Source organism: Chlorocebus sabaeus, chromosome 21 (genome assembly GCF_047675955.1).
Source record: "Chlorocebus sabaeus isolate Y175 chromosome 21, mChlSab1.0.hap1, whole genome shotgun sequence".
Lineage (NCBI taxonomy): Eukaryota > Metazoa > Chordata > Mammalia > Primates > Cercopithecidae > Chlorocebus > Chlorocebus sabaeus.
Window position 1 is genome coordinate 65159584 of NC_132924.1, and position 15362 is coordinate 65174945.

At 39.2% G+C, this 15362-nt stretch overlaps 1 protein-coding gene across 9 annotated transcripts in view; it reads right to left on the reverse strand.

The window, feature by feature from the left end:
• RUNDC3B (RUN domain containing 3B) overlaps positions 1-15362 on the reverse strand; it is a 182891-nt gene that overhangs the window by 60079 nt on the left and 107450 nt on the right. For all 9 annotated transcript variants that reach the window (XM_007982295.3, XM_007982296.3, XM_007982293.3 and 6 more), the window contains one exon: positions 2311-2479. In XM_007982295.3, the coding sequence (XP_007980486.2) occupies positions 2311-2479 (169 nt within the window). The remainder of the gene's footprint in view (positions 1-2310; positions 2480-15362) is intronic.

Sequence of the window (15362 nt, forward strand, 5' to 3'; positions counted from 1 at the left end):
CTCCAGCCTGGGTGACAAAGCGAGACTCCATCTCAAAAACAAAAACAAAAAACAAAACAAAACAAAAAGATACTATAGCTGTTCCATATATGCTTGAAAAGGTTATATATTCTAATTGTTAACATTTAATATATTTTAGATCAGGTTTATTAATTGTGTTACTGAAGTTCACTACATCCATTCAATCTATAAATTACTCTGAAAGACATTAAAATTTCTCATTATAATTATGGAATTATCAATTTATTCTGGACATTTAATTAATTTTTGCTTCATATTTTTCATGGATATATTGTGAAACAGATGTAAGTTCAGCACTGATATATATTCTTGGTGAATGCTTACTTTAAAAAGTATTTTTTCTAACGTGTTCCCTTCTATTATACTGATCAATCTTTCCTTATTTCTTTTCTTTCCCTTTACTAGTTTGGAAATTAAACATTCTACTTCTATTCTCTTAATTGTAACTTCTAAATGTTAATTTTGGAAACAGGCACACACATTTAAAAATGTCTCTAACCTCCTTCACTATATTACAAAGACCTCGAAAGACTAGCTCAAAAGACTACTCAAAATTTATCACTTTCTAATTATTTCACCATATTTTAATTATTATCTATGTTCTTATGGTCATTTACATCTATTTCATCTATCTTAGTAGAAATACTATGTAATGGTGTTCTACTGTGCATCTCTCACTCTTTCTGATGTTTTTTAGTCAGTGTTTTAGTTCTGCTCTGCTTTCGTACTCGCAGTGGTGGTCTGTAGCTGGCTTGTATAGGCTCTCAAGAACTGACTGTTAAATTTCAGAAATTTAACTCAGTTGTTAAACATTGCTGTTATTAAAAATTAAATTATATAAATTTACAACTAAGTAAATTAAACACAAAGGTAATAACTACTCAAAATTCATCACTTTCTAATTATTTCACCATATTTTAACTATTATTATCTATGTTCTTACAGTCATTTACGTCTATTTCATCTATCTTAGTAGAAATACTATGGAATGGTGTTCTACTGTGCATCTCTTCCCAATTTTGCATTCAGTGATGTAATATTGGTACCTTTAAATTGGCCATGATGGGAGTATTTATCCCAGAAAAATTGGCAAACGCTACAATTGAGGGCTTGTTTCCATCTCCTCTAAAACAGCCAGTTAAACATATTTCAGTATACCAATGTCACCCCATATTGGTCATTATTTTTGCTATTTCATGTAACCAAGGTTTCCTTACAAATTTATTTGTTTACTCTGCCATTTTGCATCTCACTCCTGTATTCTAGGTTCAATTTCCACCTGAATGACAGGGTCCTATGCCTGCTGTTTCCCTGTTGGTGTTAAAATACAAGTTTCTAGGTTAAGGAATTATGCCTTCACCCCCATCCCTGGGACCTACAGTTCTCTCAATATATGCACATATTCTTATTGTGTTAGGTCTATGTTTCTGATCCCTAGTGAGTTCCTTTTCTTGAGAGAGTAGCTCTGAATAAAACTTTTAAAAAATTGTATTCTACTCAGCATTTTCAGATTTTTGCAGTGAAGATACTTTCAGATTATCTTAGTCTGAATTCTTGCTGGTACCACAAGTCTCCTTCAATAGTGCATGAAAAGTTTTCTTCATATGTATTATGCAAATGTTTATAGCTATATAATTTGGATTTAAAAAGTATTTTCTAAGCAACAGCTATCTGTATAGATAAAATTATTTATATTTGTAAAATGATAACAATTTCCCCACTGCATTTTTAATTTTTTGAATATTTCTATCACTAATTCCATTGGGCTTTTCTTATATATATCATCTATGAATAATGATATTAAAGAAGAAGAAAAGGGAAAAATAGAAAATACAGTAAGAAAGTAATGGTTACAAAGTCCTTAATAGAGTTTGTTTTCTTCCTGTTATATACTCCACTTTGCCTACTACAGTGCTTAACACAAAAGAGCTGCTAAAATATCTAATTTTCAAAAAAACAGATGTACGTGCTTAGGCAATCACTGCATTTTCACAAACCAATAATCTTTTATAAAATTAATGATAGAAATTAAAATCTCAAATACATAAATAAAACTGCTTATTAAAATAATGGCTTGTTTTTATGTTAAAACATAAAATTTGAAAAAGTTCAACAAACAAAAGCATCTTCTATGACTGCCTGATTTTTCATTAAAAGGAGGACAATTTGAAAACAGAAGAGAAGCAGCCAAGGATAAATAATTTTATTCAGTTAAAAATATTTTGGCAGTCACAGTTCAAAGGCAATAACAAGAATAAAATTAAGTGTGTTTTGATAATTTTAAAATACCTTCTGTTCCAGGGTAAGCTGATACTTTTGTTTAACTCTCTTACACTTGTTGAACCAACTGTTCTCATCCATGAGGAAAGGAGGTCCGACATTCTCTGGAGTACTGCTTTCACTACCACTGCTTCCCAAAGTCCTTAGCTCCTCCTCATCACTGCTGATACTATCAGAACTGGGAATATCAAAATTTTAAGGAAAGTTAAAAATATGTTCCAACTTGATTCTTAAACACTATTATATTTGCAAGCTATGGTGAACAAATTTGAAAATATTCAGTACTAAATACAGAATTATAATGATATTATAAAGATTTTAGCTTCCTAAAAAAAAAAAAAAAAAAAGGCAAGTTAGCATAGGCTGCTGAATCCCTCTTGGAAACCAACCCTAGAGATACTACAGAAGTTCAAGTGAGGTTTATGTTAGGCAGAAATCTAGACCCAACATGGCAGTATCACCCGACATGGCAGGCCCTTTGTTAGGACTTCCCACCCTTCACTTCCTGCTAAGACTCTCAGCGCGCGAAAAAGGCTGGCACCTGCCAAAAAACCCCTGCTCTGTGCAAGCTCCTGGACATGTCATTCCTCAGAAATCGAAAACTAACTCAGGAAAACCGAAACCTATAAACCCCACCTACCTCGCCCTATAACAGGCCCCCGATACCCGCCCCGAGCGCGACTTCCTCAGCCCTTCTCCTAGAGGACCGGTGAACCTCGCCCGCAAGCCCAATGAAGGCTACCTCTGTTCTCATCTGCCTCGTGTCTTCTTGCTCGGCTCCCCATTACATTACACTGGTGCTGAAACCCGGGAGGAGACCCCTCTCCGGACCCCTGCCGGGCAGGCTAGGCTCTCCTCTCCCAGAGCCAGGAACTCCTCTCTGAGCCAGGAGCCATTTCACCAAATCCGAGACTCAATTCGATTACTGCTGGGTAAGTTTTCCCCCGTCCTGCAGGCTCTGGGAGTCCCTGCCTGAAAACATGGCCACGTCAGGGCCTCCCCCGTCCGTCACTTGTGACTTCGGCACCAGGGACTAGGAGACGTCCAACCTCTCCGGAAGCCGCCATACCCCGCACTCTGCATGGCAGTGGGAGGATGCTCCCGTTGCCTCCGGACTGCCCGCCTCAGGATCATGGGGACTGCCCAGTCCAAACCAAACCCAAAATCCCCTCTGGGGTGCCTCTTGGCTAATTTCCAGGCTTTAGGTCTCAGCCAAGACCTAAAACGAAAGCAGCTTATTTTCTTCTGCACAGTGGCATGGCCGCAGTATAAATTAGATAATCAGTCTCAGTGGCCTACAGAAGGCACTCTAGACTTTAATTACCTCACACATCTGACCAAGTTTTGCAAGAGGCTAGGCAAATGGTCCAAGGTACCCTATAGTCAGGTCTTTTAGGACTTGCGTTCCTGCCCATACCTCTGTGCCCGATGTTCGTTAGCCCAGGTCTTGCTCGTGAAATCTACTCCCTCAAGCAAGGAGAAGGACGATTCCTCCTCTTTCTCTGAGCCCCCTAATACTCTTTCCCTCTCCCCCTTTCAGTCCCCTGCTCAACCTCCCCCTTACTCTGACCCGTTGTCATCTCTGTCCTCGCTGGTGCCACCCCTTCTGTCTACTCCTCCTGTGTCCCCACCAAACCTGATGGATCCTGTCTCTCCTACCTCTTCCTCCTTGCCTGTCTCAGCCCATACCCGGTCCAGGACCGACCTCCTGTGCCCCTTGTGGGAAGTGGCAGGTGCCGAAGGAGTGGTCCGGGTCCATGTGCTGTTTTCACTGGCAGACCTAAGATTGAAGAGCATGTAGGCTCTTTCTCGGCCAACCCCACTCTGTATATCAAAGAGTTCAGATACCTATGCCAGGCATATGACCTCACCTTGCATCATCTCCATGTCGTTATGACCTCAACCCTGCCCCCTGAGGAATGGGAGGTATCCTAGCAGCAGCCAGGCAGCATGCTGACCAGTTTCATTTAACTGACCCCGCCATGCCAGTAGGCACGGAGGCAGTGCCCTCAGCTGAGGCCGGCTAGGACCACCAGGTTGGGCAGGCAGGCCGCCGCCACCGAGACATGATGGTCCAGTGCCTTCTTGCTGGCATGCAGGCAGCCTCCAATAAGTCGGTCAACTTTAATAAATTAAAGGAGGTAGTCCAAGACTCAGATGAAAATCCGGCCGTTTTTCTTAACTGATTGAGGCATTCATTCAGTACCTTGACCCTGCCTCCCCTGCAGAAGGAACCATCTTGGCTACGTACTTTATTTCTCAGTCAGCTCCGGATATCCGGAAAATATTTAAAAAGGTGGAGGACGGCCCTCAAACTCCCATCCAGGATTTAATCAAACTGGACTTCAAGGTCTACAACTCCAGGGAGGAAGCAGCTGAGGCCCAGCGACAGGCCAGGCTAAAACAGAAGGTACAACTCCAAACCCAGGCCTTGGTAGCAGCCCTGAGGTCGGCTGGCTCCAGGAGCTCTCAGAGAGGAGGTACTCCCCGAGCGCCACCTGGTGCCTGCTTCAAGTGTGGCAACGAAGGCCACTGGGCCAAGCAGTGCCCCAACCCTAAGGAGCCAACTCGCCCCTGTCCGAGCTGTCGGCAGATAGGCCATTGGAAGTCAGACTGCCCCAACCTGAAGACGGTCGCTACGCCTCCACGTGACAACCCTCCTCCAGGTACTAGAGGCGTCTTCCAGCTCCTCGACATCGACGAAGATTGAAGAGGCCCACACTTGGGAACCCCTCTTACTCTCGCCGAGCCCAGGGTTATGCTCCAGCTAGCAGATAAGTCCATATCCTTCCTTATGGACACAGGGGCTACCTACTCTGTTTTGCCTTCCTTCAGTGGCCCCAGCCACCCCTCCACTGTCACGGTCATGGGAATTGATGGCACTCCCTCCACCTACCGCCAGACTCCTCCTCTGTCTTGCCACCTGGGTGGCTCCCTCTTCTCGCACTCATTTCTTATCATTCCTTCGTGCCCCGTCCCCTTGTTAGGACGAGATCTCCTCTCCAAGCTAGGGGCCTCAGTTCACTTCCGGCCCAACCCCTCCCTGCACCTTGCGTTCTTCTTTCCCCTCCTCTTGCCTGATAAACCCCGCCAGGCTGACCCCCCCACTCCCGTTTCTAGTCCCCATTAACCCTAAGGTGTGGGATACCTCTACCCTGATCACTGCCAGCACCATACTCCAGTCTGCATCCAGCTGAAGGATCCCTCCAAGTTTCCCTCTAGACCCCAGTTCCCTACCTCCCTTGAACACTGACAGGGACTAAAACCCATCATCATGTGCCCGCTCCAGCAGCACATTCTAGTCCCTGCCAACTCACCATGCAATACTCCTATCCTGCCTGTATGGAAAAGCTCTGGGGCCTACCACCTCGTGCAGGATCTATGCCTCATCAATGAGGCAGTAGTCCCCACCTTTCCAGTTGTTCCTAACTCATATACACTTCTCTTGTGCATTCCCCGATACCACTCATTTTACTGTCCTTGACCTAAAGGATGCCTTCTTCACCATTCCCCTACACCCCGACTGTCACTTTCTGTTTGCCTTTACATGGGAAGATCCAGACACTCATATTTCTTCCCAGCTGACTTGGACTGTTCTGCCTCGAGGGTTCCAAGATAGCCCCCATTTTTTCGGACAGGCATTGGCACAGGATGTTAGCCTCTGTCCCCTTACCCACAGCACACTATTGCAATATGTAGATGATTTATTACTATGTAGTCCCTCCTGGGAGAGCTCCCTTGCGGATACTGCTACACTTTAAAATTTTCTTGGCGATCGAGGTTATCGGGTTACCCCGGCCAAGGCTCAGCTTTGCACCCCTTCTGTCACCTACCTAAGCATACTCCTCACACCCCACTACAAAAAGCCTCATGGCGGATAGAATAAGCCTCATGGAAACTATCCAGCCTCCTCAGGATGCGAAAGAGATCTTGTCCTTCCTAGGACTGGTAGGGTATTTCAGGCATTGGATTCCCAACTTTGGGGTCCTAGCCAAGCCCATCTACCAGGCTGCCAAGGAAGCGCCCACTGGACCGCTGTCCGATCCGTCATTGGTTGCCAACTCTTTCAAGAAGCTTCAGGACTGTCTCCTTTCTGCCCCTGCTCTCTCTCCCCCCAACCCCCTTCAGCCTTTTCATCTATTCACCGAGGAGAGTCAAAAGGTAGCTACTGGCCTCCTAGCCCATCCAGTTGGATCCACATACCAGGCTGTGGCCTATCTCTCCAAGCAGTTAGACCCCACAGTCCAGGGCTGGCAACCTTGTCTGCGAGCCCTGGCAGCTGCCACAGAACTTACCAAGGAGGCCCTCAAGCTCACCCTAGGACATTCTCTTACTGTCTACTCTTCTCACCGACTGTCAGATCTCATCACACACTTGTCCATTTTTGCTTTAGATGCCTGTGCTTCTGAGGTATTACTCAGGAAATTTTTGCCCAGGTGAATCAGTGACCTGCAGTTTTTCCCAGTGTTTTTTTTTGTAGTAGTTTCATAGTTCCAGGTCTTCTCTTTTTTTTTTTTTTGAGTCTGGGTTTTGCTTTGTTGCTCAGACTGGAGTGCAGTGGCACAATCATGACTCACTGCAGCCTTGAACTCCTGGACTCAAGTGATTCTCCCACCTTGACCTTCCAAGTAGCTGGGACTACAGATGTGCAACACCATGTCCAGCTAAGTTTTTAGAAGATTTTTGTACAGACAGCATCTTACTGTGTTGCCTAGGCTGGTCTCAAACTCCTGACTTCAAAAGATCCTCCTGCCTTGGCTTCCAAAGTACTGAGATTAAAGACATGAGCCACTGCACCTGGCCTCAAGTCTTAAATTTAAGTCTTTAATGCATTTTGGTTTGATTTTTGTATATGGCGAGAGACTGAGGTCTACTTTCATCCTTTTGCATATGAATATCCAGTTTTCCCAGCACCATTTATTGAAGAGATTGTCTGTTCCCCAGTGCATATTCTTGACCATTCTAGAAAATGAGTTTACTATAGATGCATGGATTTATTTTTGAATTTCTGTTCTGTTCCATTGGTCTGTATGTCTATTTTTATGCTAGTACCATGCTGCTTTGGTTACTATAGTTCTGCAGTATTTGCAGATGATTTGATTCTTCCAGTTTGTTTCTTTTTGTTCATGATAGCTTTGGCTATTCTGGGTCTTTTGTGGTTCCATACAAATTTGTATAATTTTTTCTATTTCTGTGAAGAATGTCACTGGTATTTTGACAGAGAATACACTGGATCTATAGATTGCTTGGTGTGGTATGGACCCTGAATTTTCCAATTAATGAAAATGGAATATCCCTTCATTTTTTGGGTGCTCTTCAATTTCTTTCATCAGTATTTTATAAATTTCATTGCAGAGATCTTTTACTTCTTTGGTTAAGTTAATTCTTAGGTATTTAATTTTATTTGTGGCTATTGTAAATGGAATTACTTTCTTTGATTCTTTTTCATATTGTTCACTGTTGGCACGTAGAAATGCTACTGATTTTGTATGTTGATTTTGCATCCTGCAAATTTACTGAACTTGTTTATCAGTTCTAATAGTTTTTTGGTGGATCTATTACTCCATTTATAGAAAGTAAAAATCAAGCATAACTAAACTATAGTGTGTAGGAGGTAAGGTAAGGTACATTCTTAGAGTAAAATTTAAAAAAGGCAATGAAGTCACCACCAAAAAATGTATTATTACAGTAACTATGTCTCAGGAGCTCAAGGGGGGTTGTGATTTTGAAGTGATAAAAGCAGGCCTTTCACAATGCTGACTATGTTTACTTTATCTATACTGAGAGTGGTGATTACTCAGTATACACTTCATAAATGTTTTATGCTATACATTTATGTTTTATCTATTTTTGTGAGTTTTATTTCACAATAATAATAGGTTTAAAAGATCTAAACAGGACATCCAGTTAGAATTTCCGACAAAGCTCAAAGTCATGGTCTGGGTATTGGAGGTGAGACCAGGACGAGGGAGAGGGTATTATCTAACTATTATGATTTCTTCAAACAGTGCACATCCCAAACAACATATATAACATATTTCATCAATTCCAAGACAAAAGCAAATAAAAGATGCACCATTACTGTATGCACCAAGAAAGGAAAAACAATGCTGACAAACTATGGCACAACATTATTTGTCAGAAATATTGAAATGTAAAACAAAGAAGTATATAATAAAATTGATGGAATATGGTGTATAGAGAATAACTATTATACTTCTCACTTATTCAAACTACTACTTTTTGAATATAAAAATTTTTTATACTTTAAGGGAGTAGATGTAAGTAAAATAAGCCATAACCTACCAATCTGGTTTAAGTGTAGTACAAAGGCCTACAATAATCTAAATGAATTTAGGCACCTTTTATCATTGAAATTATAAATATTTTGCTATATTGGACATGAAAAAATATTAGTAAGGTAAAAAACCTGACATTATCTTTATAGATAATTATTCACTTAGATTAATAAAAACTCAATTATATTCTAACTTTTTGGCCTTTTTTACAATATTAAATTTACATAAATAAAAATATCTTAACAGGACTGTCTATGAATAAAAAAAAAGATTAAAGTAGTTGTTCTACATGATTCCCTAAAAACAATGCCCTAAATACTAGAAAGTGAGAGCTCAGTAAAAAAAAAACAAGAAATAAGTAAAAGGATATAATAAAATCAAGGACTTACATGTAATTTGGTAAAACTTACAAATACCAAATTTTTCATTAAGAAAGAAATACATCTCAGGTGTTTAATATGTATGTAACTGACTAAATCTTTACAAGTTATAATCGTGCCCTGCCCTGCCCCCCAAAAAAGGACTGTAAGTCTTAAAATGAAAAATAAGTCTCCTATCTCACTCCACCCTCCTCCAATTCTATTCTTATAGGACAATATTTTTTACATTTTTTTACTCTTCTTTTAAATTATCTCCATTACCCTATCTTCCTATTTAGATGCCCTTCATTACTTTCTCTTGCCTGATTGCTCTGGCTAGGACTTTCAATACTACTTTGAATAGAAGTGGTGAGAGAGGGCAACTTTGTCTTATGCCAGTTTTCAAGGGGAATACTTCCAGATTTTGCCCATTCAGTATAATGTTGGCTGTAGGTTTATCATAGATGGCTCTTATTATTTTGAAGAATGTTCTGTCAATATGTAGTTTATTGAGAGTTTTTAATGCGAAGGGGTGTTGAATTTTATCAAAAGATTTTTGTGTGTCTATTAATTATTTTTGTCTTTAGTTATGTTTATTTGATGAATCACATTTATTGATTACGTATGTTGAACCAACCTTGCATCCCAGAGATGAAGCCTACTTGATCATGGTGGATTAGCTTTTTGATGTGCTGCTGGATTCAGTTTGCCAGTATTTTGTTGAGGATTTTTGTATTAATGTTCATCAAGGATACTGGCCTGAAGCTTTCTTTTTTGTTGTTGTATCTCTGCCAGATCAGGATGATGCTGGCCTCATAGAATAAGTTGGGGAGGGGTCTTTCCTCCTCAATATTTTGGAATAGTTTCATTAGAAATGGTATTGGCTGACTGGGCATGGTGGCTCACACCTGTAATCCCAGCACTTTGGGAGGCCAAGGAGGGCAGATCAGGAGGACAGGAGTTCAAGACCAGCCTGGCCAACATGATGAAACCCCGTATCTACTAATAATACAAAAATTAGCCAGGAGTGGTGGTGTGCGCTTGTAGTCCTAGCTACTCAGGAGGCTGAGGCAGGAGAATTGCTTGAACCCGGGAGGCGGAGGTTGCAGTGAACCAAGATCATTGTGCAGCACTCCAGCCTCGGTGACATAGTGAGACTCCATCTCCAAAAAAAAAAAAAAAAGGAAAAAAAAAAAAGAAAAAGAAATGGTATCAGCTATTCCTTGTATATCTGGTATAATTTGGCTATGAATCCGTGAATCCATCAGGTTCTGGGCTTTTTTTTTTTGGTTGGCAGGCTATTTATTACTGATTCAATTTTGGAGCTCGTTATTGGTCTGTTCAGCTAATCAGTTTCTTCCTGGTTCAGTCTTGGGAGAGTGTGTGTGTTAAATAACTTATCTATCTCCTATAGGTTTTCGAGTTTGCCCTGCATAGAGGTGTTCATAGTTATTTTGTTTCTGTGGGGTCTATGGTAACATCCCTTTTGTATTTCCAATTGTGTTTATTGGGATCTTCTCTCTTTTCTTCTTTATTAGTCTAGCTTGGAACATAACTATCTTATTTTCTCAAAAAACCAACTCCTGGATTAGTTGATGTTTTGAATGTTTTTTGTGTGTCTTGATTTCCTTCAGTTTAGCTCTGATTTTGGTTACTGTCTTTTGCTAGCTTTGGGGTTCATTTGCTTCTTTAATTCTTTCCATTGTGATGTCAGGTTGTTATTTTGAGATCTTTCCTACATTTTCATGTGGACATTTTGTGGTATGAATTTCCCTCTTAACATTGCCTTAGCTCTGTCCCACACATTCTGGTATGTTGTATCTTTGTTCTCATTGGTTTCAAAGAACTTCATGATTTCTGTCTTAATTTCATTATTTACCCAAAAGTCATTCAGGAGCATGTTGTTTAATTCCTATGTAATTGTATGGTTTTGAGTGATTTTCAGAGTCTTGACTTCTATTTTAATTGTGCTGTGGTACAAGAGTGTGTTTGGTATGATTTTGGTTCTTTTGCATTTGCTGAGGACTGTTTTATGCCCAATTATGTGGTCAATTTCAGAGTATGTTCCATGTGGTGATGAGAAGAATGTATATTCTGTTATTTGGGGGTGGAAAGTTCAGTATCAGTACTGCACAAAGCCCTTTTCAGCACAAGTACCATTCTATAAAATCCCCAGCAAGCCTTTTCTTCTTGCAGTCAACTCCCCTCTTGCTGATCTGCCTGTTGCTTTCTTGGAATGTACTTTTATACCTTCTGTAATAAATGTGCCGTTTTGTACATGTAACTGTCTTGGCAAATTCTTCTTACTGCCTGCATGATACTGGCCCCAGATAGTCACTACCTGTGACAAAAATGATCTTACATTTCAGAAGGATCACTCTGCCTCTGCCTCCTCTATGTAGAATAAGTTATAGGAGTAAGAGGTACAGCTATGGAGACCAGTATAAATTTCCAGGTTTAAATTGAGGTGGAGTTGCCAAAGAATTTGCTGATGGATCCTATTTGAGTTATAGCAGAGAATTTTAGGATGACTCCAAAGTTTTCAGTATAAGCAACTATAAAGTTATAACTATGATTGTTGGACTGGGAAAGACCAAAGCAAGAAATGTTTGTGGGGGAGAATTTAGGAGTTTAATTTTGTTACAGTCGAGGTGCTTATTATACATACAAATGAAAATGCTAATTTGAAGGCCAGATGGAGGAGTCCTAGAGTTTACAGTGGTGTCCTATGTGGAAGCACACACTTGGAAAAGTGTAGCATATAAACGGTATTTAAAGTAACGAAACACTGAGTGGAAAACTACCTAGAGAGTGAGTGTAGATAAGAGAAGACAGTTCAGGACCAATCCCTGAAATATTCTACATTTAAAGGTTGGGGAGATACAGAGAAATCAGGCAAGGAGAGTGAGAAGGGGCAACCAGGAGGAAAACCAGAAGAGCTCTGAAGAGAGAAGTCATGTGCATCACTGCAAAATCTAGTGTTCAGTCTCCTCGTCTTGGATTTGGCAATGAGACATCACTGCTGACTTTGACGTGAGCAGTTTCAGGGGTTGGGATAAAAGCTTAATGAATAGTTCAAGAGAGAATGGAAGCAAAGAAAAAAATAATCTAGAGGCATAGTTTTGTAATAAAAGGAGGGGGAACAGAGAAACAGTGAATGTGGGGTTAGGAACGTTTTGGGTTTTGTTTTTATGGTGGGGAAAATAACAACGTGCTTATATGCTGTGATATGTGGGAAGATTTAGAAAGGAGGGATAATTAATGGGAAGAGACAATTGCTAGAGCAAAGACCTTACTAAAAGAGAAGGGATGGGATACATTGCATAGGTCCAAGGAGTGGCCTTACGTAGAAAATGATTGATTTATTTCTCCTAAGACCAGGAGACTGACAGAGTACATGGACTAGTATGTCGAGTAACGGCAATTTAACAGCATCCTTGGTCATGTCCAGTCTATTTACGTCAGGGATTTTGTTTGTAGAAGTTAGCCTCTTTAGGAAATAATCTGTTTAAGTAAAAGACTTAGCTATAAGACTGGGGATAATAGCATTCAACTTAAAAGTGAAAAGTTGAAGGTATCTCAAATACCCAGAATCATTAGCTACTGGACTTTTCAGGCTTAAAATGTGTTACAGAAACAATGTTTCAGGATGTTTAAAGTTATATCAAACAGTAACTCAGAGAAAAGCAACTGTTTCTCACTGGTACACATCCTGAAATTTAAACCAATATTAAATATAAAATATGTTTTAAGATGTTTCGTAAGTATATTTTATGGGGATAAACCCCCATTAAAAAAGACATTTTGATAAACATTTTTTAAAAGTTTGACTTTGCCAGTAATCAAATAAATGGAAATTAAAATAGAATATCATTTTCACTTATAAAAATTACAAAATTGGCCATAACTTAAACACTCTGTTGGAAAGAGTAAGAAGCAGGCATTCTCATATACTGTTAATACAAACTGAATTGGTATGACTTCACTGGAGGACAATCATAGTATGTATCAAAAGCTTTAATAATATATATGTTATTTATCCCATAAATTCCACTTCTAGGATTTTTATTTAAAGAAATATTAGGAATGCTTTTACACTGTTGGTGGGAGTGCAAATTAGTTCAACCATTGTGGAAGACAGTGTGGCAATTCCTCAAGGATCTAGAATTAGAAGTACCATTTGACTCAGCAATCCCATTACTGAGCATATACCCAAAGGATTATAAATCCCTCTACAATAAAGACATGTGCACACGTATGTTTACTGCGGCACTACTCACAATAGCAAAGACTTGGAACCAACCCAAATGTCCATCAATGACAGACTGGATTAAGAAAATGTGGCACATACACACCATGGAACACTATGCAGTCATAAAAAAGGATGAGCTCATGCCCTTTGCAGGGACATGGATGAAGCTAGAAACTATCATTCTCAGCAAACTATCACAAGATCAGAAAATCAAACACCATATGTTCCCACTCATAAGTGGGAGTTGAACAATGAGAACACATGGACACAGGGAGGGGAACATCACACACCAGGAGGGATAACATTAGGAGAAATACCTAATGTAGGTGACAGGTTGATAGGTGCAGCAAACCACCACAGCACGTGTATACCTATGTAACAAAACTGCACATTCTGCACATGTAATCCAGAACTTAAAGTATAATAAATAAATAAATAAATAAATCTGAAAAAATTCATTGTCTTGTATAAAAACATATAGTTACAAGGATGTTAGCTACAACACTGTATATAACAGTTAATAATTAAATGTACCCTAAAGTTTCACAATAACTGTGTAAACATACTATACAGACAGTGAAATTTTAGGACATGATACTGTAGAAACACTATTAATGATAAGTAAAAGGCACTTTATACAGTAGTAAGGGAAATAAATAGCTACATGTACATTATGATTCCATTTTCATTAAAGAAAATAATGTATCTATGCATAGAAAAAGTTAGAAAGCCATCCATCAAAATGTCAAGAATGTTTCTAGCAGCTGCTTCTTGAAGGTAAGATAAGGAGTGACTTAAACTTTCTTCTTCCTATCTTTATTTTATAATTTTTCTACCATGAATATGTATTACTTCCTAAATAAATTAAAAGCAGTAATGTGGGGGGAGGGACTGATGGTTTCTTAAAATTAGAAATCTAGTAGATTTTTAAAAAATGTGTCTAATACAGGTATATTTCTGTGAATGCAATTTGATTTTTAAAGTATTAGTTCTTTATGACAATTAGGATAGTTTAAATTTTTCTAAAAATAAAAACTCCATGATTAGTAATACTAACTGGCTTATGACTAGGCTGAATTGCTATTTGTCTTCTCGTTTTAGCATCCTTTATACAACAAGATGTTAGAAATTCTTCATTTTATAAAGAAGCTATATATACATGTTTGGATTAGTGCATCACAAAGTCATATTAAAATATGCAGATAAAAAGTGGCTATGCACTTGGGGATACAGGGTCTATATTACTAAATTAATTATGAGCGCACATCATGAGAAAGTTCCATTACTTGTACCTTTCAAAAACACTGTAATCATTACTTCAGTATCTTACATGTACGTAGAAGAGGAAAATCAGTTTGTGTGTGTATACATATCTCTTTATATTTTAAGTCATTTCCTAAATCACTGAATACAGCCTTTCTACCTACATACTGATTACTAAATTCTGTCTCCAGATGACATCTTGCTGTTTATAAATTCCAGACTTGTATTTTACCCACTCTGCCATAAACTAGTTGTGTGACTAAGGACAAGTTATTTAACCTCTTTGTATTTCAGTTTTCTCATTCGTAAAATACAGACAGCAGTGCCTATTAATCCAACATAACCCAAAACAGTATAATTTTATGCCTGTTCAAAACATCATCTTGCTGCATTTCTTTTCTAGACAATGTACTACAATTATCCCTTTTCCCAAGGAATCCACTTACCCAAGTTAGAAATCACAGTGCCATTATACTCTATTCTTCTTTTTCCCTCACCATCCAAAACACTTTCCCACTCTCAGCTTTGAAATATTAGTGACTTCTCTTACTAGATGGCAATTATCTTGAGAATGGGGACTGTGTTCTTTTTTAGAAGTTCATAAAGCTCCTATACTCTTGACATCTAAGTATCCCTGGCACCGAGGAAAATTTTTGTCCTATGGTTAGGCACTCAATAAATGCATTTTGGATGTGTGTGTGTGTGACATATATACATATTTTATACACATACAGAATACGTTACAGCTTTGCCATGATTATAAAATTTTAGAAGTATATAAAGACTGTAGATCCTCATGGCGGACAGAAGGCAGGACTAGATTGCAGCTCTAGACAGAGCAGACTGCGGAGGCTTGCATTGTGAATTTTAGCTCCAGATCGACTGCAA